The following is a 13628-nucleotide window of genomic DNA, read 5'->3' on the forward strand; positions in this document are numbered from 1 at the left end:
CCATTACCTAACTCTTAAAAAAAAATACAAAAATAATTAAAACTACGCTATTAAGGGGTGAACATATTATCGGTCGACCTAATCCTAATTCTCAATCCTAACCCAAACCCAAAATATTAATTTGGATAAGTTAATTTGGGTTGGGTTAGGTTGAGTTTAATTTGGATTGGGTTAATGTTACTTAAATTACCCAAATTATATAAATTTAATTTAATTCTCTCTTATTAATTCAATATAAACTAACCATCTTCCAACTTTAATATACTCTCTTGATTTTCACTACGTTGATCTCCATTACAATCGAACACGTTTTTGACATGTTTAACACGTTCAACACATTTTTCACACGTTTTTGGCACGTTTAACACGTTTTCACACTTATAACACGTTTTTCACGTTTTTGACACATTTAACACGTTTTCACACTGTAACATGTTTTTCACATTTTTAGCATGTTTAACACGTTTTTGACATGTTTAACACGTTTCAAACATTTTTCACATATTTAACACATTTTAAACTTTTTTCACACGTTTTTGACATGTTTAACACGTTTTTGGTATATTTAACACATTTTTAGCACATTTAACACGTTTTGTTATGTGTAACACGTTTAACACATTTTTGATATTTTAACATGTTTAACACGTTTTTGCACATTTAACATGTTTTTGACATGTTTAACACGTTTTGACAATTTTAACAAACTTTTGCAAATATAACACGTATTGGCACATTTAACAAATTTTTTTGCATGTTTAACATAATTTTGACATTTGTAACAAGATTTTCATATTTTTGACACGTTTAACACATTTTTGGCACGTTTAACACGTTTTGACAATTTTAACAAACTTTTGCAAATATAACACGTTTTGGCACATTTAACAAAATTTTTTGCATGTTTAACATAATTTTGACATTTGTAACAAGGTTTTCATATTTTTGACAAGTTTAACACATTTTTGGCACGTTTAACACGTTTTGATAGTTTTAACAAACTTTTGCAAATATAACACGTTTTGGCACATTTAACAAATTTTTTTGCAAGTTTAACATAATTTTGACATTTGTAACAAGGTTTTCATATTTTTGACACGTTTAACACATTTTTGGCACGTTTAACACATTTTTACACGTTTTTGACACGTTTAACACATTTTCGCACGTTTAACACATTTTTGACATTTTAACACGTTTTGACACATTTAACACATTTTTTTTATGTTTTGGACACGTTTAACCAAAATATGTTAAACGTGCCAAAAACGTATTAAAACATGTCAAAACATGTTAAACGAGCCAAAACGTGAAAAATGTATTAAAACGTGTCAAAAACGTGAAAAACATGTTAAATGTATCAATAATGTGTTAAACGTGTCAAAAACATGTTAAACGTGCCAAAAATGTGAAAATCATGTTAACCATATCAATAATGTGTTAAATGTGTCAAAAACGTAAAAAATATGTCAAAACGTGTTAAATGTGTCAAACATGAAAAACGTCTTAAACGTGTTAAATGTATTAAAAACATGTTAAACGTGTGAAAAATATATTAAACGTGTCAAAACGTGTTAAACGTGAAAAACGAGTCAAAACGTGAAAAACGAGTCAAAACGTGAAAAACGTATCAAAAAAATATTAAACGTATCAAAACGTGTTAAACGTGCCAAAAACGTGAAAAACGTGTTAAACATGTTTAAAACGTGTTAATCGTGTCAAAAATGTGTTAAAAATGTCGTAACGTGTTAAACGGATAAAAATGTGTTAAATAAGTCAAATACATGTTAAATGAAGAAAACTTAATTTGGGTTATCCAACCTATATTAGTAAATAATATGGGATGGATTGGATTATGAATTTGATACATTTAATTTGGGTTGAATATGAGTTAGATAATACAGGTTGAGTTTACCTGTTTGCTCACCCCTACCCTACTTAAGTATGTCCTTTGAGACATAATATAAATTATTATAATATTTAATTAATTAAATTAAATTATTTGTTTTAAATATAATATAAAATTGTTAATATTTTTAATATAATATAAAATATAAAAAGTTAAATAACACATACAAAAATAAAATAAAATTATTTTAGCCAAAAACATCCAAACTGACATTTGACACCAACAAATAAATGAGATGTTTTTGTAGGTTTAAAAACTTAAATAAACACTAAAAAAATACAATTAATATATATATATATATATAACATATAATTTTTTTCTAATATAAGTCACTAAGATAATAAAAAAATAAAATAAGAAAAGAATTATAAAAAAATATTTTTAATATTAATAATTTTTTATTTTTTATAATATTAATTTAATGTCTAGTCATATATATAATTTTTTAAATTATTCATTATTATGTAGTTATAATTTAATAAAATTTAAAATTTATATTAATTAAAATAAAATAAATATATTTAATAAATTATTAAATTATTTTAATATAAAAAAAAAAAAGATGAATGGATTCTCACCAAAGAGCAAGAATCAAAGAACAATAGTTGCAATTGGAATCGAAGATGGCCATTTTGTGGAAGGTAAGAGTTAGAGATGGAAGAATGGGTGAGTAAAGTATTCAACAAGGATATATTGAGCATGGAGGCACCGAGGATTCACATGTTGTGCGAGTACATACAGGAAATGCACATGGTGGAAGACCAGGTGAGGTGCCAAGTGATACAAGTGGACAACAGAGAGGTGTAATGTGTGGCACCCAGAGGCGGAGCCATCCATGGGCTAGGGCGGGCTCCAGCCCCACCTAAATTAAAATCCTAAAAGAAAATGTTTTATATATTTGTTTGACAAGTGAAGTCTTAGCTCAGATGGCTATGTTATTGAAATGTGAATATGAGGTCAGGTGATCAAACCCTAGCATCACCTTTAACTTATTTTATTTTATAATAATATATATAAAATCTTGTAAATTATATTATACATTATTTTTTATTTATTTCAATATAATTAATAATAATAGTGTTTTATATTTCTTAATTTTAAATAATTTCAAAAATTTATAAGAAAATATAAATTAATATTAATAAAAAGTTAAAATAAAGAATTTGATATCCCTACTCAAGAACTTAACAAATCTCCTACAATTGATGTTAATGTAAGTTCTCTTAAACTTGATCCAACATTACGTATTCCGATATGGAAATATCCTTTTAATCAAAGGGATGAAATTAGACGAGCTTATATCAAGATGGGGTCATATCAACCTATTAAGGATGAGTACCCGCCGACCAAATTTGGAAATCAAAATCGACGGTCCAAAGTCATTGGTTTAAGAAATTTACTTGGTTAGAATACTCTCCTTTAAAAGATGCTGCTTTTTGTTTCTAATGTTTCTTGTTTTAACATAAGCAACCCAAAAACCTACATTTACAATAGATGGATTCAAATATTTAAAGCGAGTTAATGATGAGGATAGATGCTCTATTGTTATGCATATAGGATATAATATTTCACCACATAATAGGGCAGTTGAATATCTTGATAATCTAATGAATATCCTTGTCATATTGACAAAGTACTAAATGCACAGTCTTCAGATGAAAAACAAAATAACAGATTACGGCTTACAACAACTATTGAAAGCACTCGGTGGCTCACTTTGCAAGCGTGTGCATTGAGAGGGCATGACGAGTTTCCATCTTCTAATAATCGTGGAAATTTTATTGAAAAAAAAGCGGAACATAGAAAGTTAAATCTGAGATGCAAGTTGGAGTCAGCCCCAGATAATTTTTCATCCTGGCTCCGCCCCTGATGGCACCATACATGAAGAAATTGATCATGAAGCTTCTAACATTTTCTCTTAAGATAGGAGCTCATTTAATTAATTTATTCATCTTGTTCTTCTAATATTCCAAAAGTAATGTTGGTAATAGAATTGGGGATATGAGTTGTGAGTACAAACAATTTAAGAAGGGACAACAACAAGCAGCTTTATTATGCAAAATATACAATAACACGTTTAGATAAGATAAAATGAAAGACTCAAATAATGATAGTAGTGTAAGTATGGTTAGTGATAGTGAAGGTGGTGGTTGTTGTTTGGGGTTGTTGATGGAGGTAGAGAAAAGGCGAAATGCGCGGATAAAAGTGGTAATAGAAAGAAGGATGAGAGCGGTATTGATTTTGTTGCAAAATTCTCAAAAGCTATAGTCCTAAATTTATCATTTATCCTATAAAAAATGCATTTTAAATAATAAACTGTTTGTATTTAAAGAAGAAGAAAGAAATGTTGCATTGAAAATAAGAAAATAAAGAGTAGAGCTTTATCCCACATCGTCTTGCTATAGGAATTTATGCCTTTATAAATATATGTTTAATTAAATTCATAAGAGTTGTAGTCTGTGATAGATCGAAAGTATTAGGGACTCAATTTAAATGTTTTTTATCCATATTGACAATGGTTCCTAAAGATAAACAAGAGTATGTTTCTTGTTCACTTGTTTGATCTTGCTTATTTGATCGTAATATTTTTTTTTCAAATAATCTTACTTGACTGATTCTTGGGTTTACAATGTCATGAAGTTTTTCCTATTCCCTTTCTTGATCTTGGTTTCTATTTATTTGATCATATCATACAAACCCTTTATCAAATAACTCATTCTCTTCATCAAATAGTATCTAAATTTTCTTACTTTTACTGATTCTAGGGTTAACATTGGTATGGGTGATCCAGTGAAATCACAAGTTGACAAATATAAACTAATCCCAGAATATCTCCAGGTAAAAAAAAAATACAATTTCTTGTATTTATCATTTCTAAAGGAGTAAAGGGTTCAAATCTTTATCACTGTTTTCATTTATTGAACCATGTTAATTAATATTGGATTTACAGAGGAGAGGTTTGGCAAAGGAGCAATTGCACTCATATAACTACTTTATCAATATTGGAATAAAAAAGATCGTTCAAGCAAATGATCGTATTGTTTCAAAAGCAGATCCTAGTGTTAGTCTTAGGTATAATATATCTTGAATTTGATCATATGTTTTCTTAGACAATTCAAAAGGTGTTCTTGAATCTTGATCATGCATGTATTCTCCCATTGTATAGGTACACAGATATTTGGATTGATGAGAAAACCATGCTTAAACCAAAATCATGTCGACTTTCTGATGCAACGTAAGTCTGTCTACCTTATTAAGGGAAAGAAAAGAGTATTCTATATATAAAAGTTCTAGTGGTTAATTTGTTTGCACAATTTAAAAAAATTAAATTATAATGTTGTTAATTTTCGAATATCCAAAATTTAGCTTCTATTATTGTGTTCAAACTTTAACAGATTTTATATAAACTATGGCTAAACTCTCACCCATAATTTAGTTAAATAAAAATATTATATATTTTTTCTCATCATATATATATATATATATATATATATATATATATATATATATATATATATATATATATATATATTTAATTTTCACTTATTTCTATCTATACATAATTTATTTTATATATACAATAAAAAATTCTTTTCTTATTAATATATATATATATATATATATATATATATATATATATATATATATATATATATATTAATTTTCTCATCAATAGTTTTTATATTTATATAAAAACCAAAGTAACTTTAAACATGATTTATATAATATTCTCTCTTCATTTATTTATTTTTATATATAAAATATTATATATATATATATATATATATATATATATATATATATATATTCTCATTATTAATTTTTATATTTATGTCTAAAAAAATTTTAACCTAACTTTATATAATATTTATGTATATATATAATAATTAAAAAAAAAATCTGTATATATAATGTTTCTCTTCATTTTTATTTTCTTTTAAATAAATAAATATATATATATATATATATATATATATATATATATATATATATATAACTTAACATATAAAGCACGTGTAATAAATAAATTTCTCAACTCATTAATTTAATCTAAATATTTATATTTTTTCTATATATTATATATATATATATATATATATATATATATATATATATAACTTTAAATTACAACTAAAAAAAATTAAAATTTAAAATTATAGTGTAGGTAATTTTCTAATATCCAAATTTAACATTATTGTGTTAAAAGTTAATTTATTTGATATCATGGATAGTCAATCTAACTTATGGTTTAACCAGCCGTTAACTTTAAATTACAACTAAAAAAAATTAAAATTTAAAATTATAGTGTAGGTAATTTTCTAATATCCAAATTTAACATTATTGTGTTAAATGTTAATTTATTTGATATCATGGATAGTCAATCTAACTTATGGTTTAACCAGCCGCCACTTTAACTGAACTTTAATCAATTGTAATTGAATGTTAATTAATTCTAATTTTGTGAATTTATTATTTCTGTAAATTAGGTACGATGCTCCAATATTAGTCAAGATTGAGTACACTAATGGAAGATATGACCTAATGCAGTCTTCTGTAATGAAGGTAACCATGCATATTTTATTTTATTTTATGGTATATATGAAATGGAACACAAAAATAACTATGTTTAATTTCTTAGACAAAAACCGTCCCAATAGGAAGAATGCCTGTCATGTTGAAGAGTAACCGTTGTTTTCTACATGGGAAAGATGAATATGAACTTGCAAAACTAGGTTTGATGTGTTATATTTTATCTTCATAGACTTTTCGCGGATGTTTCATCAATGAAACTAATATTTGTATTTGCTATAGGTGAATGCCCACTTGATCCCGGAGGATATTTCGTTATAAATGGATCCGAAAAGGTAATCGTTTTAATGCATGCATTTTCATATAAGTTTGACATTTTGTTCCTATATTAAGTTCATCAACTTATGATTTAATTAATTCTTTATTCTTTTTTCAGGTGATTTTAATTCAAGAGCAATTGTCAAACAACAGAATATTCATAGATAACAATAAAGGATGGTAATAATTTCCTTTTCTTTATTTACTCTAAGGAATAAATCCTGTTTTTTTTTAGAATAAATAAATTATGCTTATAAATTTGGTTGCAGTATTCAAGCATCAGTTACAAGCTTCACTTCACAAATAAGAAATAAAACTCTTATAAGGATGGAGAAAGAGAAGATATATGTATATATGAATCAATTCACTACAAATAAGGTTTGTACAATACATGTTTTACTTTAGCCTTAATGATCAGTGATTGGTTCAAGGATTTTTTATTTTTTTTTATCAATTTGTGGAGAACAATTTTGCTGTTTTGTTTATAGGTTCCCACCAGATGAATAATTCTGTTTTTTTTTTCAAAAAAATTATATATAGGTCCCCATCATGGTGGTAATGAAAGCAATGGGTATGGAGTCTGATCAAGAAGTTGTACAGATGCTTGGTAGAGATCCTTGTTATAATGATCTACTTAATCCATCCATTGAGGTGACACATATTTCAAGAATAAGATCAAGAATAATATTTCTGACTTGATTTAGGTTATGATTTGTCCAGTTACATGATCAATTTATTACTTAATTTTTTCAGGAATGTGTCAGCAATAATGTATATACTCAAAAACAAGCTTTAGATTTTCTTGAGAAGAAGGTGAGGAAGGATAAAAGTTTTTTTTGTACTAAGTATCAACTCTCAAATTGAGATTATTTATTTTAAGAACTACTTCTTATGTTTTTTTTTTAAAAACTAGCATGACCCCGACAGTCAATGTAGCTCGAACTTCCCATATATCAGAATGAAATCCATGTTTGATATAAATGATATAATCTAAGAAAGTAATGCTTAATAGATGATTTGGTCTGTAATGTTTATTTATTGGATATTTCTTTGAAATTTTGAGATCTTCTCAAAATGAGGGTTCATGAAAATTGTTTCTTCATTTAAAAATAGATGATCTGTAATTCTTTTGATATGGAGACTATGTCTATATTCTTCTTGTATGTAGTTTTTTTTTTATATTATTATTAAGAATAGAGTAGACAAACATAATTTGTATATGAATCTAATAGGATAGTTCAAGTAAAAAGAGTATTGTTTAAAACATCAAAAGTCTTAAGTTCGATTCTCGCTATGAACGGAGATAATGACAGTGGAGGATCGTGTTAACTTTTATTTAGAGAATAAACTCTGGAGAATTTGTTTTTGACAATAATGATAAGGAAATATGTACAGGAAAACAAAATTTCATTTAGAAATCATATATCTACATCATTTATACAATTTTTCTTACTTACAACACAATGTGACTGACCTATGTTCATGCATTTTCAATGTTATCTTCATTTTTAGATTCATAAAAAAAACACGTCTTTTCCTGATGGGCCTCAAAAGGTTTGATGTTCAAACTGTTATACTTCTTTAAGTTTTCTTTGTTGTTTTTACATGTTTGCTTACCAGTTTTGTTTTGTTATCAGGGATTTGGCAGAGCACTTTATCTACTCAAAAATCTATTTATAGCCAATGTTCCAGTATGTTATAGATTTCATTAGATTTTACGTTGTCTATTTTATTTGAGGTTTCATAGATAAATATTCTTACCCCTTAGGTTCATGGCGATAATTTTCGTGAAAAGTGCTTATATGTCGCAATAATGATGCGACGCATGATGGATGTAGTTTTGAATCGGGATGTAGTGGATGACAAGGTACTTATTGTTTTTACCATACACATGATTTTGCTTCTCTTATTGCATGCAATGAATCTAGGCATTCTCAATTTATGACTCAACAAAAAACAAATTTCAGTCATTTGAGTGAAAGTCATGGTGATGTTGTTTCTTTTTTTTGTAGGATTATGTAGGTAATAAAAGGTTTGAGTTGTCAGGCCAATTATTATCCATACTATTTGAGGTAAACTTGTTGTACTATGGGTTAAATCCAGATAGTGTTACTGTTTTTCCCTTGAATATTTATAATTTGTATTGCTGTACAGGACTTATTTAAGTCAATGAATGAAGAAGTCATCAGTGTAGTGGATAAAAAAATAGGAATGTGGAGCCGATTTAGTAATTTAGATATTTCTCAAGTAAGTAAATGAATTGTGAAGCAAATTGTGGTTGTTTTGAATGTGTTTTCTAAGAAAAAATAACTGTTTGGACTATAAACTAGCACATCATAGCAGACAGAATTACCCATGGGATTCAAAGGGCTCTTTCTACTGGTAGTTGGGATATCAACCGGTTTAGGATGCACAGGAAAGGGATTACACAGGTCTTGTTTTTAAAATCTTTCCTTTAATTTATTATTATAGTCACAAGTAACATAAATCTGAACACAATTCTTTCTTTCTTTCAATAGGTTGTTCAAAGACTATCTTTTATAGGGATGGTAGGTCACATGACGAGAGTTTCACCGCAATTTGAGAAATCAAGAAAAGTTAGTGGACCTAGAGCATTGCAAACGAGTCAGGTGTGGTTTTAATATTAGTATTTCTTGATCTTAGTTTGGTTTTATGTCTTGTAATATTTTGTTTGTTTTGAAGCAGTGGGGTATGCTTTGTCCTTGTGATACTCCTGAAAGTGAACAATGTGGATTAGTGAAACACCTTGCTTTGATGACCCATGTTACAACTCATGAGGAGGAAGACCCTATAATAACAATGGTATTTAGGGAATAAGCTTTGGTTTTCATAAAATAAATCCATTTTGTTATATTTATGATGCATGTGATTTGCACTCAAGAAATGATTCATATATCTATCTATCTATATTAACAATATCACAAACAACAAATCTTCATATAGGGGTGACCAAATGGGTTAATCCAATCCATAGTATTTTCTCACATTAAACTGATATTTGTGATATTTTCTTGCATTAGTGCTATTCTCTGGGGATTCAAAACATTAAACTGCGACCTGTAGAACTTCATTCAAAAGACTCTTTTCAAGTTGTATTAAATGGGCGGATTCTTGGCAACCATAGGAAGCCACAGGTACAATGCTCTATTAGATACATTTTTTGTTTTGTTTTATATTACATTTTATTGTTCCTAATCTTGTCAAACTTGTTTTGTGACAGGTGTTTGTCAAGGCATTGAGAATGTTGCGAAGAAATGGTACACTTAATGAGTTTGTTAGTGTATTTGTTAATGAAAAACATGTAAGATTTATTACTTTCTATCTTTTCTTGTTATTGGCTCTTAGTGAAATGATACAAAAAATGAGTAGTTAGTTATTTATTTATTATCTTGAGAAACACATAGTAAATTTCAATTTCTTTGCAGCGTTGTGTTTATTTGGCTTCAGATGGAGGTCGTGTATGTCGTCCACTTTTGATTGCTGAAAATGGTGCATCGAAAATTAAGGAATATCATATGAAGGAGTTAATAGTAGGTGTTTCACATGTAATTGGTTGATTTTGAGAACAAAAACCTTATGGATGGACCCTTTTTTGTGTTTTCTTTTCTTTTTGAAGGATGGAGTTCGTACTTTTGATGATTTTCTACACAATGGTTTGATAGAGTATCTCGATGTCAATGAGGAGAACAATGCATTGGTTTGTTTCTTCCATTAATTTGTTAAGCAACTGTATTTTGGCCTTATAGCTGATACACCAATTATACTGCGTTTTAATATTTTTCAGATTGCTTTATACGATAGAGATGTTACAGCAGAAACAACACATATTGAAATCGAGCCTTTCACTATTTTAGGTGTCTGTGCTGGTTTAATTCCTTTTCCTCATCATAATCAGTCACCTAGGAATACATATCAGGTTATTATTATTTTTATGTTTTTGAAAATTGTCATGAAGGCTAGAATCCATTTACCATTATATCGATTTCTATGGCAACTATATCCAGTTAGGCCATTGCTTTAAAATGATCCCAGTTTTTTATATGTATTAATGACTTTACTAATTCATCTTTGTCAGTGTGCTATGGGGAAGCAAGCTATGGGTCACCAAGCATATAATCAGGCAAGTTTTACATGATCACTGTCAAAATGCTCTAGTCTTTGCAAATGAGGCAATTCTGAAAAGTATTGACTTGATTTTTGACTTGCTTTGCAGTTAATTCGAATGGATCAATTAATGTACTCTTTAGTCTATCCTCAGAGGCCTTTGCTGACTACAAGGGCAATTGAGCTTGTGAGTATTCTGCATTATAATGCTATTTATCATGGGATAAATTGATTATGATAAGTTCTTTTTGCAGGTTGGATATGATAAACTTGGTGGAGGGCAGAATGCAACTGTTGCTGTAATGAGTTTCACTGGCTATGATATTGATGATGCGATAGTTATGAATAAAGCAACTCTGGATCGTGGTTTTGGCCGTTGTATTGTTATGAAAAAGTGATGACACTCATATCCTAGTTTCTTGTTAATTTTATTATTGTTTAGTTACGAGTTACTTGAAAGTAATGTTTTATTTTGCGCAGGATGCCTTCTGTACTTAAAAAATATGGCAATAACTCACAAGACAGAATAATTAGACCCATAAAAGAGGGATGCTATGCTGAGAAGATGAATGTAATGAAGTTTTATCTATATGTATATTTTAATTTTAATTTAGGAGCAAACCTTCCATTTTAAAAGTGTTTGATTTTGTGCAGATACTTGATAATGATGGAATTGCTTCCCCTGGAGAAATAATAAGGTCAGGTGATATCTACGTCAATAAACAAATCCCTCTTGTTACGAGTGGAGAGACGCGTTTATCAGATTTTTTGGATGACAAGTATGTTTTTAATCCATATATTTCAACAATTAAGCTTTTTTCCATCCTCATAGTAAGATGTTTAATTAATTTTGTTTCACCATACCAAACCAATGATTCAATTCAGAGAGTATAGAGATTGCAAACAAATATACAAAGACTTATCAGCAGAAGGGGATGCACCTGTGGTTATTGACAGGGTTTCTTTATCCACAGATAGAGATAATAATATGTCTTTGAAACTTATGATCAGACACACTCGTAGGCCAGAGGTATGTAAAAAAGTTTGTGGAAATTTGGAAATCTAAAACAATTATTCCTTTCCTTTTTATTTACTTGTTTTGTATGTAGATTGGTGATAAATTTAGTAGCAGACATGGACAGAAAGGAGTTTGTGGCATTATTATTAATCAGGAACAGTTTCCTTACTCTGAACGTGGCATTTGTCCTGACTTGATTATGAATCCGCATGGATTTCCCAGGTACTATAACATTTTTTATCTTACCAATATTTTGTTGGATATTGATAATGTTCTTTTTCGATTGTCAGACGAATGACAGTTGGGAAGTTGATAGAGCTCCTTGGTAGTAAAGCTGGTGCTTCTTGTGGTAGATTTCACTATGGAAGTGCATTTGGAGAACCAAGTGGTCATGCTGATACAGTTGATGTCATTAGGTGAAGATAATGATACGAATTGAGCCTTCTTTTATCCTTATATCCTTTAGCTATCTTAATATTTTGTTTTGACAGTGAAACACTAGTGAAAAATGGCTTCAACTACAATGGAAAAGACTTTCTTTACTCAGGTGGAACTTCTATAAATTACTTTAGTATTGTAAGTTTAAAAGTTGATGGTTATTTATCATTCTGATATTGTGAAATTTCTCAGGTGAAACTGGTTTCCCCCTTCAAGCATATATATTCATGGGTCCTATTTATTACCAAAGGTTGAAACACATGGTGAGGCTTGTTGATTGAAAAACTATTTTTCTTATCTTTATCGTGTTGTCATTTTAATATGTATGTTGATATTAGGTCATGGACAAAATACATGCCCGAGGTAATGGACCTCGTGTGATGATAACCAGACAACCTACAGAAGGAAGAGCAAGAAATGGAGGTTGTTTTAAGTTAAACTAATTCATCATCATATTAGCATTTTTCTTTATTAATCATTTTCTTTATTGTTTCAGGATTAAGGGTAGGAGAAATGGAACGCGATTGTTTGATTGCTTATGGAGCTAGCATGTTGATTTACGAACGATTGATGCTCGCTAGCGATCCATTTGAGATTAAGGTTGGTTACATCAAAACCGTTTGGGAAAATAAAAAATATACAAAACCGAGTTATTTTTGACATGGTTGAATTCATTTTTGTGTAGGTTTGCAAAAAATGTGGTTTGATGGGCTACTATAATTATAAACTCAAAATGAATGTTTGTTCAACATGTAAGTCAGGAGAAAATGTTGCTTCTCTGAAAGTTCCATATGCATGCAAGCTTTTATTTCAGGTAATAAATACATTATCTTTAAAAGTTTGTTATTTGGTTATATTAATATTTTATAGAAACTTAATTATTTGGATAATGTTGGGATAATGAATTTTTCATTTTGTTTTTCTCTTTTCTTTTAGGAACTTCAATCTATGAACATTGTCCCCCGATTGAAGCTTAGAGATGCGTCTTGATCGTTTTTCTTAATCTAGTTCAAATGTGCATATTTTTTAGTATAGGTATATATCTAATGTATATTTGTTTAATTATAGTTGAGTATAAGATACTTGTATGTCTTAGTTTTTTGAATGAGAAAATTTTCATTTTTTTCTTTTTAAATGCACCTCTTTCTATTTTGTGGATACTGAAATTAATATTACTTCATTTATTTAGTAACATTTTATTATCTTAGAAACCTAGTAACTTTAGTCACTAACACCCACACGATTAGTAATTTTAACAATTTAGTATTTATAAACCATGTTTGAAATTTG

General features: G+C 28.5%; 1 protein-coding gene across 1 annotated transcript; it reads left to right on the top strand.

The window, feature by feature from the left end:
• The first annotated feature begins 2563 nt into the window (after nucleotides 1-2563).
• Nucleotides 2564-13328, top strand: LOC124909528 (DNA-directed RNA polymerase III subunit 2-like). The gene is made up of 37 exons (XM_047450198.1): nucleotides 2564-2679; nucleotides 4675-4747; nucleotides 4860-4981; nucleotides 5076-5144; nucleotides 6397-6472; nucleotides 6549-6642; nucleotides 6722-6774; nucleotides 6876-6937; nucleotides 7027-7135; nucleotides 7298-7408; nucleotides 7511-7570; nucleotides 8395-8448; nucleotides 8526-8624; nucleotides 8770-8829; nucleotides 8912-9004; nucleotides 9088-9189; nucleotides 9277-9387; nucleotides 9464-9580; nucleotides 9799-9912; nucleotides 9999-10079; nucleotides 10204-10308; nucleotides 10395-10475; nucleotides 10563-10694; nucleotides 10854-10898; nucleotides 10992-11069; nucleotides 11137-11276; nucleotides 11363-11453; nucleotides 11537-11661; nucleotides 11768-11912; nucleotides 11992-12122; nucleotides 12191-12316; nucleotides 12392-12447; nucleotides 12531-12601; nucleotides 12677-12761; nucleotides 12835-12938; nucleotides 13024-13152; nucleotides 13275-13328. Exons 1-37 carry the CDS (start codon nucleotides 2564-2566, stop codon nucleotides 13326-13328), a joined length of 3474 nt encoding a protein of 1157 aa, XP_047306154.1.
• Nucleotides 13329-13628: the final 300 nt, after the last annotated feature.

The sequence above is a fragment of the Impatiens glandulifera genome, chromosome 7 (assembly GCF_907164915.1).
Source record: "Impatiens glandulifera chromosome 7, dImpGla2.1, whole genome shotgun sequence".
Taxonomy (NCBI): Eukaryota; Viridiplantae; Streptophyta; class Magnoliopsida; order Ericales; family Balsaminaceae; genus Impatiens; species Impatiens glandulifera.

Coding starts and splice junctions, on each gene's coding strand:
- LOC124909528 (XM_047450198.1), top strand. CDS start 2,564: ATGGAAGAATGGGTGAGTAAAGTATTCAACAAGGATATATTGAGCATG. Junction 6,473..6,548: donor TGCAGTCTTCTGTAATGAAG/GTAACCATGCAT, acceptor TTAATTTCTTAG/ACAAAAACCGTCCCAATAGG. Junction 12,939..13,023: donor GCGATCCATTTGAGATTAAG/GTTGGTTACATC, acceptor ATTTTTGTGTAG/GTTTGCAAAAAATGTGGTTT.